The sequence below is a fragment of the Vulpes lagopus genome, chromosome 21, assembly GCF_018345385.1.
Source record: "Vulpes lagopus strain Blue_001 chromosome 21, ASM1834538v1, whole genome shotgun sequence".
Lineage (NCBI taxonomy): Eukaryota > Metazoa > Chordata > Mammalia > Carnivora > Canidae > Vulpes > Vulpes lagopus.
The window spans coordinates 19,434,675-19,452,901 of record NC_054844.1 but is presented as its reverse complement, the minus strand read 5'-3'; the positions used below and the strand labels follow the sequence as shown (position 1 = coordinate 19,452,901).

General features: G+C 35.1%; 2 protein-coding genes across 3 annotated transcripts in view; one reads left to right on the top strand and one right to left on the bottom strand.

Annotated features, from left to right (window-relative positions):
- The window catches only part of SLCO1A2 (solute carrier organic anion transporter family member 1A2), a 120,033-nt gene that overhangs the window by 16,961 nt on the left and 84,845 nt on the right, over positions 1 to 18,227 (top strand). The gene's annotated exons all lie outside the window — the stretch shown is intronic.
- LOC121480029 (islet amyloid polypeptide) overlaps positions 1 to 18,227 on the bottom strand; it is a 98,483-nt gene that overhangs the window by 1,984 nt on the left and 78,272 nt on the right. The window contains exons 10-12 of the mRNA XM_041736280.1: positions 9,397 to 9,468; positions 3,739 to 3,933; positions 3,316 to 3,410 (exon numbers count right to left, since the gene is read on the bottom strand). Coding sequence (XP_041592214.1) covers positions 3,316 to 3,395 — 80 coding nt within the window. The 5' untranslated portion in view covers positions 3,396 to 3,410; positions 3,739 to 3,933; positions 9,397 to 9,468. The remainder of the gene's footprint in view (positions 1 to 3,315; positions 3,411 to 3,738; positions 3,934 to 9,396; positions 9,469 to 18,227) is intronic.

Genomic DNA, 18,227 nt, shown 5'->3' with positions numbered 1-18,227 from the left:
ATTAAACCAATAATTCATAACATCAGATGTTTAATTCTAAAAGAGAAGAAAATTGTCTTGAAAAAAGCAGGAATTGTATTTTGATCAAATATTTCAAACTAATAAATTTAAAGCAATAAAGGAAATAATGGGTCAAACTGGAAAGGTTCAAAGTGATATGTGTCCTAAAATGTTTGGCAAATGCCTGGAGCAGAGTGTAAACTAATCTATGTGCTAAATGTCTGAGTGGTACTTTGATGATTGGTCTTAAGGTCTGTAACAGACTTGAAATTACTCCAACTAAAATTTTACCTTATTTGAGTTAGCTATAAGAGCCACCATTCTACTTTAAAGAAATAATAAAACCTTTTATGTTGATTTGTTTCATTATTACGAAGCTGCTTTTCCAAACAAGACTTTTCATGTAAATATAGCATCAGTATGTATAAGATTCTACCCCAAACTGCCATTAAGATAGAAAAAGATGGCTGAAATGGTTAGAAAAAAAGGCAACACACCCCTACTTTCAGGCATTTTTTTCTCTTTAACTACTTGGGCAGACTAGGCCTGCCTAGTATCTAGTAACAGACACTAGTTCAAACCTATTGACCATTTACACACTGTGCAAATTCCTAACTTTAAGAATTTATACAGTGATGACTACAGACTGAAGTATCACTCTTATGTTGTTTCTCTTTACAAACCCCTCAGTTTCAAGAGTCTTCAAAGATTTGCTTCAGACAGAGAGAAAGAGAGAGAGAAAATGAGTAGAAGGGGCAGAGGGAGAGGGAGAATCTTAAGCAGACTCTGCCCTGAGCACCGAGCCCATTGAGGGGCTTGATCTCATGACACTGAGATCATGACCTGAGCTGAAGAAACCAAGAGTTGGATGCTTAACTGCCTGAAACACCCAAGTACCCCTCAAAGATTTTCAAAACCATTTTATTTTTATTTTTTTTAATTAATTTTTATTGGTGTTCAATTTACCAACATACAGAAAAACACCCAGTGCTCATCCCGTCAAGTGTCCACCTCAGTGCCCGTCACCCATTCATCCCCACCCCCCGCCCTCCTCCCCTTCCACCACCCCTAGTTCGTTTCCCCGAGTTAGGAGTCTTTATGTTCTGTCTCCCTTCCTGATATTTCCCAACATTTCTTTTCCCTTCCTTTATATTCCCTTTCACTATTATTCATATTCCCCAAATGAATGAGAACATACACTGTTTGTCCTTCTCCGATTGACTTATTTCACTCAGCATAATACCCTCCAGTTCCATGCACGTTGAAGCAAATGGTGGGTATTTGTCGTTTCTAATTGCTGAGTAATATTCCATTGTATACATAAACCCCAAAGATTCAGATGCAATGAAACGTCGGGACACCTGCACCCCGATGTTTCTATCAGCAATGGCCACAATAGCCAAACTGTGGAAGGAGCCTCCGTGTCCATCGAAAGATGAATGGATAAAGAAGATGTGGTTTATGTATCAAAACCATTTTAAACTATCCTTGCTCCAGTTCTCAATTTGTAGAAGTAATTATACTGTTGGCTAACCTCTGATTATCTGCTAGGCAGGTACTTATAACTGAGTGTTTAAAAGTTGGTGGGCAAGTGTGTGATCCTTTTCCCTCAGTCAAGAGTATAAAATATCTTTTGGTATGGCTTATGTAATCAGTTTGTTTCCTCTTAATCTCATGTCATACATGTACAAAAGTTAAAAAAGATCTCAAATGAGACTATTAAATTTTATAAGAAAATGACATTGATAAATCTACATCAGCTTTGTCTTTTAAAGTTGTATGAGATTTGAGTCATTTTCTACACAGGCTTTCTTAGTATTTTATGAAATTTATAGACTATTACATGGATGAAGAGCTCAGGGTGATAAATTCTTCCCCTTTAAAAAAAATAACCAGACATCCTGATTACTGGAAACTCATTAAAGAGCAATCTGAAGAATGCCTTGGAAGTATTTCTAATAAAAATTCAAATTAAGAGATTGTGAGGCTAGCATGAAAATAACTTGGTAATAAATAATGTTATATAGTATTTTATTTGTGAGTGAAGTTCACTTCATAATAAACTCATATCCATAATGACAAACTGGATAAAGGTGCTTATCTAGTGAAAGAAAAGATCAAGATATGAACAGAAATACTGTGTAATGCTGCTAATTTTCCTGTTATTCTATTGTTCTACTGGTTTACCAGAAACATCATGTCAGTTTCAGTTATTTTTATCCAAAAATCCAATTGAAAATCAGAGCCAATTCTGAGAAGAACATCCTCTAAACTGGGTAAACCTGAAGGGACAAAGGAAATCTGATGATTCCTACTATTTACTACATGTGGGTGCTGTAGAACTCTTTACATATCACCACAGATTGCCACCTCAACAAAAAACAACCCAAAGGAAAATAGACAAGATGCTAATAATTCTATGAGAAAAGTTTTAATATTACTTCCAAAGCAAACTTTTCAAAAGTAATCTTAATACTCCTTGGTCTTAAAGAGTGTGTAGTTTCAGTTCTACAAAACTATAAGGAGCCAACTGATTTAGGCACAAATTATCATTGTATTGTTTATGATATATGCATGAATTGGCCTTGAGAATCTTTTAAATAAAGGGAGAATTACAGTTCTTTCCCCCTGAAAGTTATAATTACTGCTAACATTTCACCTTACAGAGTTTTTAGACTTCCTTAAAATTACCACTTAAACGACATGACACCTTCCAAAATAAGTCTTCTTAGGAAATCCTGATGCACATATTACCTATTGAAAACATTTTTAAGAGTATTAATTTACATTTAGAGTAGCTCAGAATTAATCTGATGAATAACATATTTTTTATAATTCTATTTCATTAATATGAGTTAACAATATAGAAAGAATCCCCTAAGAGCAAATGGCTTTTTAACTAGTTCTTAACATTTTAATTTGCCCCCTGATTATTTCTATGTATTTCTTTCCAGAAGGAGATGAAAAGTTTTGGACATTGCCAGAGCCCTCTGAGGAAAAAGAAATCTATGTAAATATGCAGTAAAATCCCACCTAATATAAAATATATGTTTCAAGCTTCTCTAGTTTATTTGAGAACCAGGTTAATATAGTGGAAATTACTACCCTTTGGCTTTTCCTGCTTCCTGATTTGGTTTTGCCCCTCTAGGTTTCAACAACATATTTCTTGACAAAACTGGAACTATCCATTCCTGTCTGTCAGAAGTTCTGTCAGAAAGATACATCTTAATGGCATAAGGGCTGTTAGTTATATAGCAGTTTTTAATTCTAATTTTCCCACATTTTACAAAGAAACAGGATTTTTAAAATACTAACCTTTTAATGGGAGTAGCTTTCAGATGGTTTAATGCAACCGAGATTATGATGAGAACTACTGGCAGCTTCAGGAGGCACATTGTTTCTCAAATTTACTGGAAAAGAATAATGCAGCATTGAAATCAAGACATTTTTTATAGCTCTGATTGCTGGAATTTGAGACTAGAACTTACTGTAAAAAAATCTCATTTTAAACATAATCTCCAAAGATTATACTGATATAGTCCCTTGATACTGTTCAAACAATTTTTGAATATTTTCAAAACTTTTCCCTTCTGAATTTCCATCTCTGAACAATCTGGAAAGTTGATATTATGGCACATTACCCCTTTAGCTTTTTCTTTGAAACAAGGAATATATTTAATCCCAAATCTGCTCTTCCTTAAACAAATAATATTTTCCCATAAACAAAAAACTCTTTACCTTTTAATGTTTCAGTGTCACTATATCAGAGAATGCCTCTGATGGTAAGAAAGCTTCATGAACAATCCCAAGCTTGCATCCACTGGAGTATTTGTCCTCCACTTGCCAATGAGTAACCCAGCTTTTATATATACTTCACACCTTTCCCAGCTCTGACATCAGGCAGTTCAAAGAGACTGTCATAAATTTCTATCCCTGTAGATAGAAAGTGCCTCATTAGACAGCAGAAGCAGATGGGTCATAATTACATTAACCCATCAGTAAATACTAACATAGCAGATACAGAGTGTCTTTGTGCAGTTAATGATGTGTCACACACAGCAGAAGTTTGAATTTTCCATTTTTATAAAATACAAGTGTGGTTTTTCAAAGATTAATCAGTATGCTCCAGTCAGGGATTGATAAAAGGAAGTGATTAAGAATAACAAATGTGTTTATATGCAGAGAGTGAAACTGAGGACACTGAGGAATATAATGAGGAAGCTAAAGCCAAATGACCCCAAAGGCTTACTTCCATGAACATTTAGTAGTAGTTTAAAGTATGAGGGTAGAGTGGATAAAAAGAACACTAAAAAAAAAAGAGAAATGAGAAGCTCTTTATAATGAAGTGGGAGGTGGAAGATTAAAGGCAGCAAAAAAATAATTTTCAATCCCCAAATTCATTTGTCAACATTTAAGTAGTGACATGTATCTATGTAGTTAAATTTTTTTTGCTAATTTTTTCTGTTATTGCATAAAAACATTGCAATTATCTTTGAAAGAATAGATTTAATTTGTTACTTTTTATTTTCTCCACATTGTCCTTTTTTCTTATATTTCCAAGTTATATTTAAGTTAATATTCCAAGCTATGACAATTTAATATCATATATAGCAAGTAAAACAAATTCCAATTCCAACTGCTAGTGAAAGCATGTATACTTATGTAATTTTAAAAAGACAGAAGTTCTCCAGTAAAAAAATTAAGTTTACTGAGTCCATATACTTATTTAAAGCTTAGTAATATGGCTGGAGGGTGTTTAGTAAAAATTTCAGAAAGAAAGAAAAAAAACCTTTTTTTCCAATCATTTTTCTAATTATCCAATGATTAAAATTATCCAATTTTAATATTTCTGTAAAATTTACTGCTATCCCAAAAGGAAAAAAATAAAAATCAAATGATTTGGAAGAATGATGGTATCCTATAAGATAATTAATGTATTTAACTATGTACAATGATTTAGAAAGGATACAGAGGCCCAGAGATATTAAATAACTTGTTCAACATTATACCTCTAATTCATGTTGAAATCTTGAACCAAAGCTTAGTTTTTCTGATTTACAGCCTAGTGTTCATTTAAACCAAAATACCTGCTGTTCACCTACATATTTATTTTATTTTCCTAGTATTATTTGTTTTTTTTCCCCTGTGAGATGTTAAAGGTCTCATTCAAAAAATGATACTCACTTGTCCTCTGGGAAATTGATGTTATAAGGAAAATGTTCTACCTAAGAAAGTAACAGAAGGACTTGATTTTTTTTTTAAGGGCTACCTTATGCCAGGCACAGTATTTAATTGATATGTGATACCTCACTTATCATGCCTCTAAGTTTTCATCATCAGCAGCTGATACGAAAATTCAGAGAATTTAAGTGGCTGCTAAAATTACACACCTACTCAGGGGCAAACTGAAATTCAAATTCTCATCCCTCTGTTCCACGATATTTATTTCTTTGTTAAAAAGGATCTCTGTTCTCATATACTGAATTGCCAATTGCTTCCTTTAAATTTTGCAACTTATTATAACACTTTAAATGATTTGGTCACAGTCAGATATGGCCTTAGGGGGTCTTGTATAATGTTTGGTAAAGTCAACATCCATCCCAATCTCAAACAGCCTTAAGCTTTTTATGCTTTATACATCAATGAAAGTGAAGGTGATAGGTGATGATTTAGATTGTGTTTATGAGGCAAGTCCATTACCAGATCATAAACTCCTTCCTACAGGACAAACATTACTATCACTCATCTTTGTACCTGCTTTAGTCTTTCTAGTCAAAGTGTAATTAAGGCCCTGGCAGCTTTTGTCTCACAGGAAGCCTGTTAGAATTTCAGTCCCTACCCCAGAGCTACTGAATCAGAATGTGCCTTTAAAAAAGGATCTCCCCTCAGTGATTGTATGCACATGAAAGCTTGAGAAAATCTAGTCTACTGTACATTCCATTTATTCACTGATTCAATAAATATTGATTAAGGACCCACTCTATGACAGGGTATGTTTTAGGTACTAGAGATACAACAATGAGCAAAACAAAATCCTTGCTCTCATGGAGCTTAGAGCTGGTGGAGGAAACAAAGTCAAAGCAAGTAAGTATATATGTAATTACAAGTGGCAAGTGCTGTGGAGAACATTAATATGGTGGTAAGAGAAAGAAAAGTAGTGATATTTAAGTTGAATCTTAGACCATTAGAGATGACCAAGGAAAGAGTGATGGGGATGTGTTTAAGATCTGAGAAACAGCATGTGGAAATTCAGGTGAATGAAGGAGAAAGTGCTGTAAAGATGCTGCTGGAGACATAAGCAGCAGTCTGAGAGTGCAGGGCTCAGAGGCCATGTTAAAAATCTTGGATGTATTCAGAGGATAGTATGAAGCTATTGAAGGGATCTCAGCAGGGGTGTGACATGTTCAGGTTTGCAACTTGAAGACATCAATCTGATAATGCATACCTGAAACTAATACAACATTGCATGTCAACTACAATCAAATGAAAAAAAAACAATAAAAATAAGTAAGTAAGAAAACATCAATCTGACTAGTATGCATGGACTGGATCAGAGGGGAGCAAGAGTAAAAACAGGAAATCTGGTAGTAGACTATGGCAGTGTCCAGATGTGAAACATTGATGCCACACATAAGGTGATGGCAGAGAAGTTAGAAAAGTAGATGAGTTCAAATCATATTCTGATCCTTACATGATTTGGCAGTAGATTAGGTACAGGGAACAAGTGAGTAGGATACAGAGCATAAAAATGAGAGCCCGGTTAGAATATAGTTAATAATACACATTAATGGGCTTCTTCTGATCAAATTTTTATTTTTGTATTTTATTTTTTATGATCAAATTTTTAAAAGGAAAAGATATTTTATATATCTTTTAGAAAATAATTTCTATTTTTATCAAGTTTGCGTGTGTTTACAATTTTAAAAAATTAAAATGCTATCCCAAGTCTAATAATTAAAACAGCAGTCATCTCTGTCTTCCTTCTGCCTACTTTTTGAATTTTGCTCTCCATTAAGTAATCAATTTTGGCTGTTTTTTCCATATTTCAAAAATAATTGCTTCTCAGGGTGCCTGGGTGGCTCAGTCGGTTAAGGGTCTGTCTTTGGCTCAGGTCATGATCTCAAGGTCCAGGAATTGAGCCCCACATCAGGCTCCCAGCTCAGCAGAGAGTCTGCTTCTCTCTCTCTTTCTTCCCCTTCTCTCTCACCTCCACTTGTGTTTTTCTCTCTGTCTCAAATAAGTAAATAAAATCTTTAAAAAATTATTATTTTTGGGCAGCCCCGGTGGCACAGCGGTTTAGCGCCGCCTGCAGCCCAGGGCATGATCTGGAGACCCTGGATCGAGTCCCACGTCAGGCTTTCTGCATGGAGCCTGCTTCTCCCTCTGCCTGTGTCTCTGCCTCTCTCTCTCTCTCTCTCTCTGCATCTCTATGAGTAAATAAATAAAATCTTTAAAAAAATTATTATTTTTCTGGACGTTCTTGATTTATCAATTTTAGATGTTTTATGTTGGTATCCTAGTCTGAAAGATAAAGAGATAGCATTTACATTCTTTTGTTTATTTTTAAGTAATCTCTATACCCAAAATAGGGCAGCTTGAACTCACAATCCTGAGATCAAGAGTCATATGTTCTACTGACTGAGTGAGCCAGGCACCCCAAGAGTTGGCATTTAACAACACATTTACTTTTCTCCTTTACTCCATTCCTAAAATATTTTAATAAAACATTCGGATTATATCAATATTAGATGGATATTTTTGTATTTATATTTTAAACTTTCTGTTATGAAAACTTTTATATGTATATAAAATTTCAGTAACTATCAACACATGATCTATCTTATTTCTTCTACATTCCTCCTTCTTCCTTCCATTCCATACTAAATTGTTAAAAACAAATCCTAGACATTACACAATTTTTTTTTAAAGATTTTATTAATTCATTCATGAGAGACACACACACAAAGAGAGAGAGAGGCAGAGACACAGGCAGAGGGAGAAGCAGGCCCCACGCAGGGAGCCCGACGTGGGACTCGATCTTCGGTCTCCAGGATCATGCCCTGGGCTGAAGGCAGCATTAAACCGCGGAGCCACCCGTGCTGCCATTTTAGTGTTATATTCATAAAAGATAAGGGCACTTTATGCAACATAGCTACAAAATTGTTGTCCTAACTAAAAAAGAAACTTTACAGTAATTTCCTAATATAATTAAACAATCCATTCAGTGTTCACATTTTCCAATTGTCTAGAAAAAAATATTTTTAATTGGCTTGTTTGAATCAATCTAAACAAGATTATATTTGTTTCTCCATCACTCATGACTCTTTTAATATATAATTTTCCCTCCTTTTTCTTACATTAGCTTATTAAAGAAATTAGATTATTTATTGTATAGAATTCCCCACATCCCATATTTTGCTGATGGCATACATGTTGGATCATTTAATGTGTTCCTTTCTCACTTTTATTTCCTCTCTATTGGTTGTTTGGTCCAGAGGCTTGATTCCATTCAGGTAAGAATCCTTTGCATGTGATACTGTTTATTTCCTATTGCATCACAACATCTGGCTGAATTTCTTTTGTGGTGTTAAGATGGATCAGTGAGGTCAGATTTTGTCAGCCACATTGCCCAATTCTCAGTTCTCTGTTAGGTCTTCAGTCACTGATTTTAGCAACTATTGCTGATAATTGGCTAGAAGCATTGTTTTATTATAGGCTGCAAGTGATAGTCTAATTCTATTATTTCCTCTACATTCATTAGCTGAAATTCCCCGATAAAGGAGACCATTCCTCATTAACTATTTGGCTACCTTGAGGCACAATTTTAAAGGAAAGGCAAGATATATGCTTTATTCTTTCCTTTTATTTACCAGTTTTCTGCACATGGTAATGAATTGGTTCTCTAGCTTCCTCCAAAAATGACCAAAGAGTTTTTTGGGGGGTCCTCATTGTGAACCCACATATTTTAGCATATATGCATTTTTATCCCCTTTTTAAAAAGTTTTTAATGATTTTATTTATTCATTTGAGAGAGAAAGAGAGAGAGAGAGAGAGAATGAGCAGAAGAGAGAGGCAGAGAGAGAAGCAGACTCCCTGCTGAGATGGGACCTCCCCCCCCCCCCGCCCCCACCAATGTGCGGCTTGATCCTCAGATCTGAGATCATGACCTGAGCTGAAGGCAGATGCTTAACCATCTGAGCCATCCAGGTGCCCTGATCCCCCCTTTTTTGCTGCTCAAATTATCCCATGTTGGAACCCTTGCGCAACATTGGTAGAAATGTAAAATTAATTCAGTCACAATGGAAAACAATATTGCTTGAGAAATTAAAAATGGAACTACCATATGATCCAGCAATTCCACTTCTGGTTATATATCCAAGAAAACAAAATCATTACCTTGAAGAGATATCTGCACATGTTCATTGCAGCATAGTCACAATAACCAATGCAGGGAAACACCCTAAATTCCTGTTGACAGATGATTAAAGAAAATAATATTTTTAGAGATAAAATATGATACAAAAATGTCTATATTCAATGCCTGAACTATACAGAACATATACAATATTTTACATATAAAAATAGAAAACATAAAAATAGTGATAGTTTGAAGCTGATTTTTATGTAAACATTTTGTTGTTGTTGTTGTTGTTGCTACATAGTTTTAAAACTATCTTGGGGACTTCTAGGGAAGATGGTGGAGTAGGAGGATCCTAAATTCACCTTATTCCATGGATAAATCTACATAATACCAACATTAGTGTAAATAACCAAAAAATGACCTGAAGACTGGAAGAACAGACTACAACTGAACATGAAGAAGAGACCACATCAAAAATGATAGGAAGGACAGAGACTCAGTTGGGAAATAAGCCCACCCATAGTACTGTCCCCAGGAGGGAGGGACTCTGTAAGCACAGAGAAAGGAGAGGAATAGACCCCATACCAGGCACTGGAGGCAAGGAGAACCCACTCAGGGAAGACAAATACCCATAATATTTGACTTTGAGAACCAGAGGGGCTTAACATCATTAAATTTTACAGTCAGCAGGGCTTAACACCTGGAACTTTTAAAAATAGATGATTGGCTCTGGGAGAGCTAAAGGATGATAGGAAACTGAGTCCCCAGCTTTAAAGAGAAAACATAACTAACAGTCCCTCTGAGATATAGCCTGGAAGTAGCAGTTTGAAAAATGCCTGCAGTATATAGGAAAGAGATTGATTTACTAATTTCAGAGCATATGCAGGAGGGGCAGGGATCTTTTCCAAGAACAAAGGAGCTGGCACGTGCCATTCCCTTCTTCTACCACCCAGACTGGTCACATGGACACCCATGGGAAACAGCGCAGCATGAATATTCTCAACTGGCTTGTTGACAACATGTCCTGCCTCCGTGCTCTTCTGGAGACTCACCTCCTCCAACTTAGCCTCTGTAGCACGGAGGTCTCCTCCCATAGCAGACTTGCGCAAAATTTTCTATTACCTCTTGCCCTCCCCCTTGCTCTTCTGTGGACTCAGTCTCTCCAACTTGTCCTCTACAGGAGTCCATCCAAAGTGGATGGACAAGTGTGCAATATGCAAGCAGCCCTAACAGGGGCTACTATCACCACAAAGTGACCCCTATCTTGGGAAGAAAGGAAGATAACCACACCAGTTTGACTATAGTCTCAGGAGTGGTCTGAGGACATATATCTGGTCTGACCTCAGGTCTTGCCCACCAACAGATTTTCTAATGGGACAGCACAGGGAGAGTACCCTGAACTTTGATGGGACCACACCTCTGTCAAAGGCCTAGTCTGACTGAATTCATGCTCAAGGTGGCCTAAGACTAGGCCCCTAACAACACAGGGACCAAACCGTGGTCACTACAGGCAAAGAGAGTCATTGCAGATGACTGGACTAAAAGCAAATGCAGCTCAGCCACAACAGTAGGGTGCACACAACAAATAGGTTCTGGTGAGTAAGGAACATTGCACCACAGGGCACTACACGACCTTTTTTTTTTTTTTTTATTGGAGTTCAATTTGCCAACATATAGCATAACACCCAGTGCTCAGCCCCCTCAGTGCCCATCACCCAGTCACCCCACCCCTACCTCCCTTTCCACCACCCATTGTTCAAGACCTCTTTTTCATAAAACCACTACTTTCAAGAACAGGAGATGTAGCTGACTTTCTTAATACATAGAAACAGACACAGAGAGTTAGACAGAATGAAGAGATAGAGGAATATGTTCCAAATGAAAGGACAGGACAAAATCACAGCAAGAGAGCCAAACAAAACACAGATAAGTAATATGTCTGCTACAGAATTCAAAGTCATGGTCATAAAGGTATTCCCTGGAATTGAGAAAAGAGTGGAGACCTCAGTAATATCCTCGACAAAGAGACAGAATATGAAAAGAAGAGCCAATAAGAGATGAAGAACTCAGTAACTGAAATAAAAATACACTTAGAAATATTAAATAGTAGACAAGATGAAGTAGAATGGATCAATGACCTAGATGGCAGAATAATAGAAAGCAATCAGGCTGAACAGGAGAAGGGAAAAAGATTAATGAAAAAGTTAGACTAGATTAAGGGAACTCAGTGACACCATCAAGCATAGTAACATTTGCATTATAAAGATACCAGAAGAAGACGAGAGAGAAAAGAAGGCAGAATTTTATTTGAAGAAATAATAACTGAAAACTTCCTGAATCTAGGGAAGGAAACAGAAATCTAGAACCAATATGCATAGAGAGCTTCCAACAAAATCAACCCAAGAAAGTCCACACCAAGACACACAGCAATCAAAATGGCAAAAAAAAAAAAAAAAAAAAAAAAGTAGTGATAATAAGAATTTTTAAAGTAGCAAGAGAAAACAGTTACATGCAAGGAAAATCCCATGAGGCTCTCAGTTAATTATTCAGCCAAAACCTCTGTAATCCAAATAGGTTGGCATGATATATTCAAAGTGCTGAAAAGAAAAAACCTGCGGCAAGAATACTCTCTCCAACAAGACCATCAATCAGAATGGAAAGAGAGATAAAGTTTCCCAAACAAAAGTTAAAGGAATTCATCACTGCTAAACCAGACTTACAAGAAATGTTAAAGGGGATTCTTTGAGTGGAAAGGAAAGACCATAAGTAGGAGTAAGAAAAATTGGAAGTACAAAAGCAGCAATATCTATAAAAATTAGTCAAAGGAGTCACAAAATAAAAAGATATAAGGTATGATATTATATACCTAAAACATGGGAAGGAGGAGAGAACGATTAAACTTCAGTGCCTTTAGAATGTGTTCGAACTTAAGTGACCATCAATGCAAAATAGACTATTATATGCCTAAGATGTTATACACCTATATCACTAAAGAAAGCCGCAAAACATGAGAGAAGAAAGCAAAAGGAGAAAGGAACAGAGAACTACAAACACAACCATAAAATGAGTTATAAAATAGCAATAAATACATAGCTGTCAATAATTACCTTGAATATAAATGGATTAAACTCTCCAATCAAAAGACTAGGGTGACACAGTGGATACAAAAGCAAGACCTATCTATATGCTGCCTACAAGAGAGTAATTTCAGACCTAAAGACACATGCAGATTGAGAGTGAAGAGATATTAAGATATTTATCATGCAAATGGAAGTGAAAAAAAGCCAGAGGTGCAATACTTATGTAAGACAAAATAGACTTCAAAACAAATATTGTAACGAGAGAAAAAGAAGGACACTATATAATCATAAAGGGTACAATCCAACAAGAAATTATAACAATTGTAAATATTTATGCACCCAACATGAGAATACCAAAATACATAAAGCAGCTATTAGCAAACATAAAGGAAGTAACTGATAGTAATACAGTAATGATAGTGGACTTTAACTCTACTTTCATCAATGAATAGACAATCCAAACAGAAAATCAATAAGTCAATGGGGACTTAAATAACACATTGGACCAGATGTATCTAACCAATATATTCAGAACATTCCAACCTAAAATAGTGAAATACCATTCTTTTCAAGTGAACATGGAACATTCTCTAGGATACATCACATATTAGGTCACAAAACTAATCTCAACAGATTCAAAAAGATTGAAATCATATCATGTATCTTTTCTGACCATAACACTATGAAACTAGAAATCAAGCACTGGAAAAAAATCTGGAAAGAACACAAATATATGGAGGTTAAATAACATGTTAATAAATAATAAGTGGTCAATCAAGAAATTGAAGAGGAAATAAAAAATACATGGAGCCATATGAAAATGAGAGCACAACAGTCCAAAATCTCCGGGTACAGTAAAAGCTATTTTAAAAGGGAAGTTTATAGTAATACAGGCTTACCTCAATAAGCAAGAAAAATCTCAAATAAGAACCCTAGCCTTACACCTGAAGAAGCGAGAAAGAAAAAAGCAAACAAAATACTGAACCAGCAGAAGCAAGGAAATAGTAAAGATTAGAGTAGAGATAAATGATATAGAAACTAAAAAACAATAGAACAGATCAATGAAGCCAGGAGCTAGTTCTTTGAAAGATCAAAAAAATTGATAAACCTCTAGTCAGACTCATTAGAAAGAGAGAGACAGAGAGAAACAGGGAGAATGAGAGAGAGGATTCAAATAAATGAAATCACAAATAAAAGAGGAGAAATCAAAACCAACACCACAGACATGCAAACAGTTGTAAGAGAATATTATGAAAAATTATATGCTAACAAATTGGATACCTAGAAGAAATGGGTAAATTCCTAGAAACATGTTACCAAAACTAAAATAGGAAAAATATATATATATAACTTGAATAGACTGATAACCAGCAATGAAATTGAATCAGTAATCAAAAAACTCCCAACAAACAAAAGTCCAGGACCAGATGGCTTCACTGGTGAATTCCATCAAGAGTTAATATCTGTTCTCAAACTATTCCAAAACATAGAAGAGAAAGGAAAATTTTAAGTTTATTCTATGAGGCCACATTAACCTGACACTAAAACTACATAAAAACACCACCAAAAGGGAACTACATGTCAATATCTCTGATGGAATAGATGCAAAAGTCCTTAACAAAATCCTAGACAACTGAATGTTATAATACGTAAAAAAATCATTCACTTAATCAAATGGGCTTTATTTCTGGAATGTAAGGTGGTTTAATATTCACAAATAAAAAAACATGATGTATCACATAAGCAATGGAAATAATAAGAACCATATGATCATTTCAGTAGATGCAGAAAAAGCATTTTACAAAGTACAGCATCCATTTATGATACAAACTTTCAGCAAAGTAGGTTTGGAAGGAACACACCTTAACATAATAAAGGCCATATATGAAAAACCCACAGCTAACATCATGCTCAATGGTGAAAAGTTAAAAGCTTTTCACCTAAAATCAGGAACAAGACAAGGATGTCCTCTCTCACCACTTTTATTTAGCATAAAACTGAAGTCCCAGCCATAGCAATCAGATAATAAAAAAAAAAAAGAAGGCATCCAGATTGGTAAGGAATAAGTAATACTCTTGGTACTTGCAAATAACATGAAACTGTATATAGAAAACCGTAAGGACTCCACTAAAAAGCTTCTAGAACTGATAAGTGATTTAGTAAATTCACAGGATACAAAATTAATAAACAGTAATCTATTGCATTTCTATGCACTAATAATGAAGCAGCAGAAAGAAAAGGTAAGAAAACAATGCTATTTACAACTGTACCACAAGGAATAAAACACCTACGAATAAACTAAACCAGAGATGAAAGACCTATACTCTGAAAACTATAAAACATCGATGAAAAGAATTGAAGATAACACAAAGAAATGGAGAGACGCCTAGGTGGCTCAGTGGTTGGGAGCCTGCTTTCGGTTCAGGTCATGATCCCTGGATCCAGGATTGAGTGCCACATCGGGCTCCCTGCAAGGAGCCTACTTTTCCATTTGCCTATGTCTCTGTCTCTCTCAGTCTGTGTCTCTCATGAATAAATAAATAAATAAATCTTTAAAAAAAGACAAACAAATGAAAAGATATTTCATGGTCATGGATTAGGAGAAAAAATACTGTTAAAATGCTGATACTACATAAAGCAATATATACATTAATGCAATCCCTATAAAAATATCAAAGCATTATTCATAGAACTAGAATAAATAATCCTAAAATCTGTATACAACCACAAAAGGCCCCGAATAGCCAAATAAATCTTGAAAAACTGGAGGCATCACGATCCAGATTTCAAGCTATACTACAAAATTATAGTAATCAAAATAGTATGACACTGGCACAAAAAAAAGATATATAGATCAGTAGAATAGAATAGAAAGCCCACCTATAAATCTGAATTTATATGGTCAATTAATCTTTAACAAAGGAGGCAAGAGTATACAATATGGAAAAAGTCTCTTCAACAAATGGCACTGCAAAAACTTGACAGCAATATGTGAAAGAATGAAACTAGACCACTTTCTTACACCATACACACACACACACACACACACACACACACACACACACACACACAAACCTCAAAAAGGATTAAAGGTAAATGTGAGACTTGAAACCAAACAAGTCCTAGAAAAGAGCACTGGCAGTAATTTCTATGACACTGGCAATAGCAGCATTTTTTTAAATATTATTTCCCGAGGCAAAGGAAACAAGACAAAAATAAACTATTGGGACTAAATCCAAATAAAAAGCTTTTGCACAGAAAAGGAAACAATGAACAAGACGAACAAAACAATCTACTGATAGGGAAAAGATATTTTCAAATGATATATCTGATAAGAGGTTGGTTCTCAAATATATAAAGAACTTACGCAAATCAATACCAAAAAAAAAATCACCAAATAATCCGATTAAAAATGGGCAGAAGACATGAACAGACATTTCTCCAAAAAAGATATACAGATGGTCAACAGACACATGAGAAGATGCTCAACATCATTCATCATCATGTAAATGCAAATCAAAACCACCATAAGATATCACCTCACATGTGTCAGAATAGTTAGAATAAAAAATAGAATAAACAACAGGTGTGGATGAAGATGTGTAAAAAATGGAATCCCCATGTACTGTTGCTGGGAATGCAAACTGGTGCAGCTACTCTGGAAAATAGTATGGAAGTTCCTCAAAAAAGTTAAATAGAACTACTCTACAATCCAGCAATTGCACTACTAGGTATTTACCCAAAGAATGCAAAAACACTAATTTAAAAAGATATATGCACTGCTGTATTTATTGCAGCATCATTTATATAGCCAAAATATGGAAGCAACTCAAGTGTCCATAAATAGATGAATGGATAAAGAAGAGGTGGTATATATAGATATATATATATATACACAATGGAATATTACTCAGCTAAGAAAATGAAATTATACCATTTGCAATAACATGGATGGATCTAGAGGGTATAATGTTGAGTGAAATATGTCAGAGAAAGACAAATACCATATGATTTCAATCCTATGTGGGATTTGAGAAACAAAACAAATGAACAAAGAAAAACCAAAAACAAACAGAAAAATAGACTCTTAAGTGTAGGGAATAAGTTGTTTATTACCAGAAGGGAGGTCGGTGAGGGTAAGGTGAAATAGATGAAGGGAAATAAGAGTACAATTATGATGATGAGCGCTGAGTAATGTATAGAATTGTTGAATCACTATGTTGTACACCTGAAACTAATATGTATGTTAACTATACCAGAATTAAGAAGATAAATAAATTAATTAAAAGCTATCTTGTTAATGAATTGCCACACATAATGTGAAAGTGGTATCATTGTTCTTTTTTTTTTGTATCATTGTTCTAAACATTTTCAGAGGAAAAAATATTTTTAAATCTGTGCCACTTGCTCTCAAATAATGTTATTTTCTATTCCACTCCACTGTAGTGACTTAAATAAGATTATTTTCTATGCAAAAAGCTACAAATTAACACATACTTTCACTTCTTTGTATCATAGAAACACTTTGCTGGAAAGCAATCCAGACTTGCCATTGCTTTCACTCCACATCTAGTCATTCTTTCCTGCCACCCTTTAAAATGCAGCACAGAAAATTTTAAGTCCCTATATTTGTATGCTCTTGTGGAAAAAGGGAAATATCCTTACTCAGGTATGTAATGGTTTGCATCTTTACATTTTAAAAGTTTCTCAAGAAGTGATTTTAACTGGGACACCTGGATGGTTCAGTGGTTGATGGTTTGCCTTTGGCTCAGGTCGTGATCCCGGTATCCTGGGATCAAGTCCCTCATCAGGCTCCCTGTGGATATCCTGCTTCTCCCTCTGCCTATGTCTCTGCCTCTCTTTCTGTGTCTGTCATGAATAGATAAATAAAATCTTTTTTTTAAAAAAAGAAGTGCTCTTAACACATACATGTTATTTCTATGCCATTTTAGCATTTTGAAAAATAATGTAGAAGCCTTTTCAATGACTTCTAAGATCCTGTTACTTCAGACATACAAATTAGGAGCTTTTGAAAGGCCTACTGTTCCCCTAAAATCAAAACAAAATAAGCACACAAATAAATAGACAACAATCTTTGAGTTAAAAGAGACTGTAAGGAGAATTTAATTTACTCCCTTTAAATGCTTATTTGTTCAATGATAAATACGGTCTAATTGGAGATTTAGGCAACTAAGCAGAAAATAGTAGTAAAGTTTTCAGACTTTTGGACAAAGCACTATCAACTTAGTGACTTAAAAATCGAATGCACGGTCTTTGTTCTGGAGGCTGGAGGTCTGAGATCAAGATGTGAGCAGCATTGCTTCCTTTTGAGGGCTGCTCCATGCCTCTCCACTAGCTTCTGGTGGTTGCCTGGCAATCTCTGTTGTTTGCTAGTTTGAACCCTCATCTCTGTCTTCATTTCCATGTGGCATTCTGTGTGTATGTCTCAGTGCCCCATTTTCCCCTTTTTTTATTCAGACCCCAGACATACTGGATTAGGGGCCCAAACTTCTCCAGTTGGCCACATCTTAACCAATTATATCTGCAATGACTTTATTTACAAATATGGTTACATTCTCAGGTATTGTTAGGACTTCCACATGTGAATTTAGGGGAAATACAATCAACCCGTAACAGTCATTTTCTAGAAATTCTGCAACTTTTGCTTGTTTTTACCCTCTTCTTTAAATCAACAAGTTTGTTTTTAAATCTTTCTTAGTGGAGGAGTTTTCTTTTATTGTTTTGTGGTCAAGCAATGCTTTCTGTAGTGATTCTACTTTAGACTT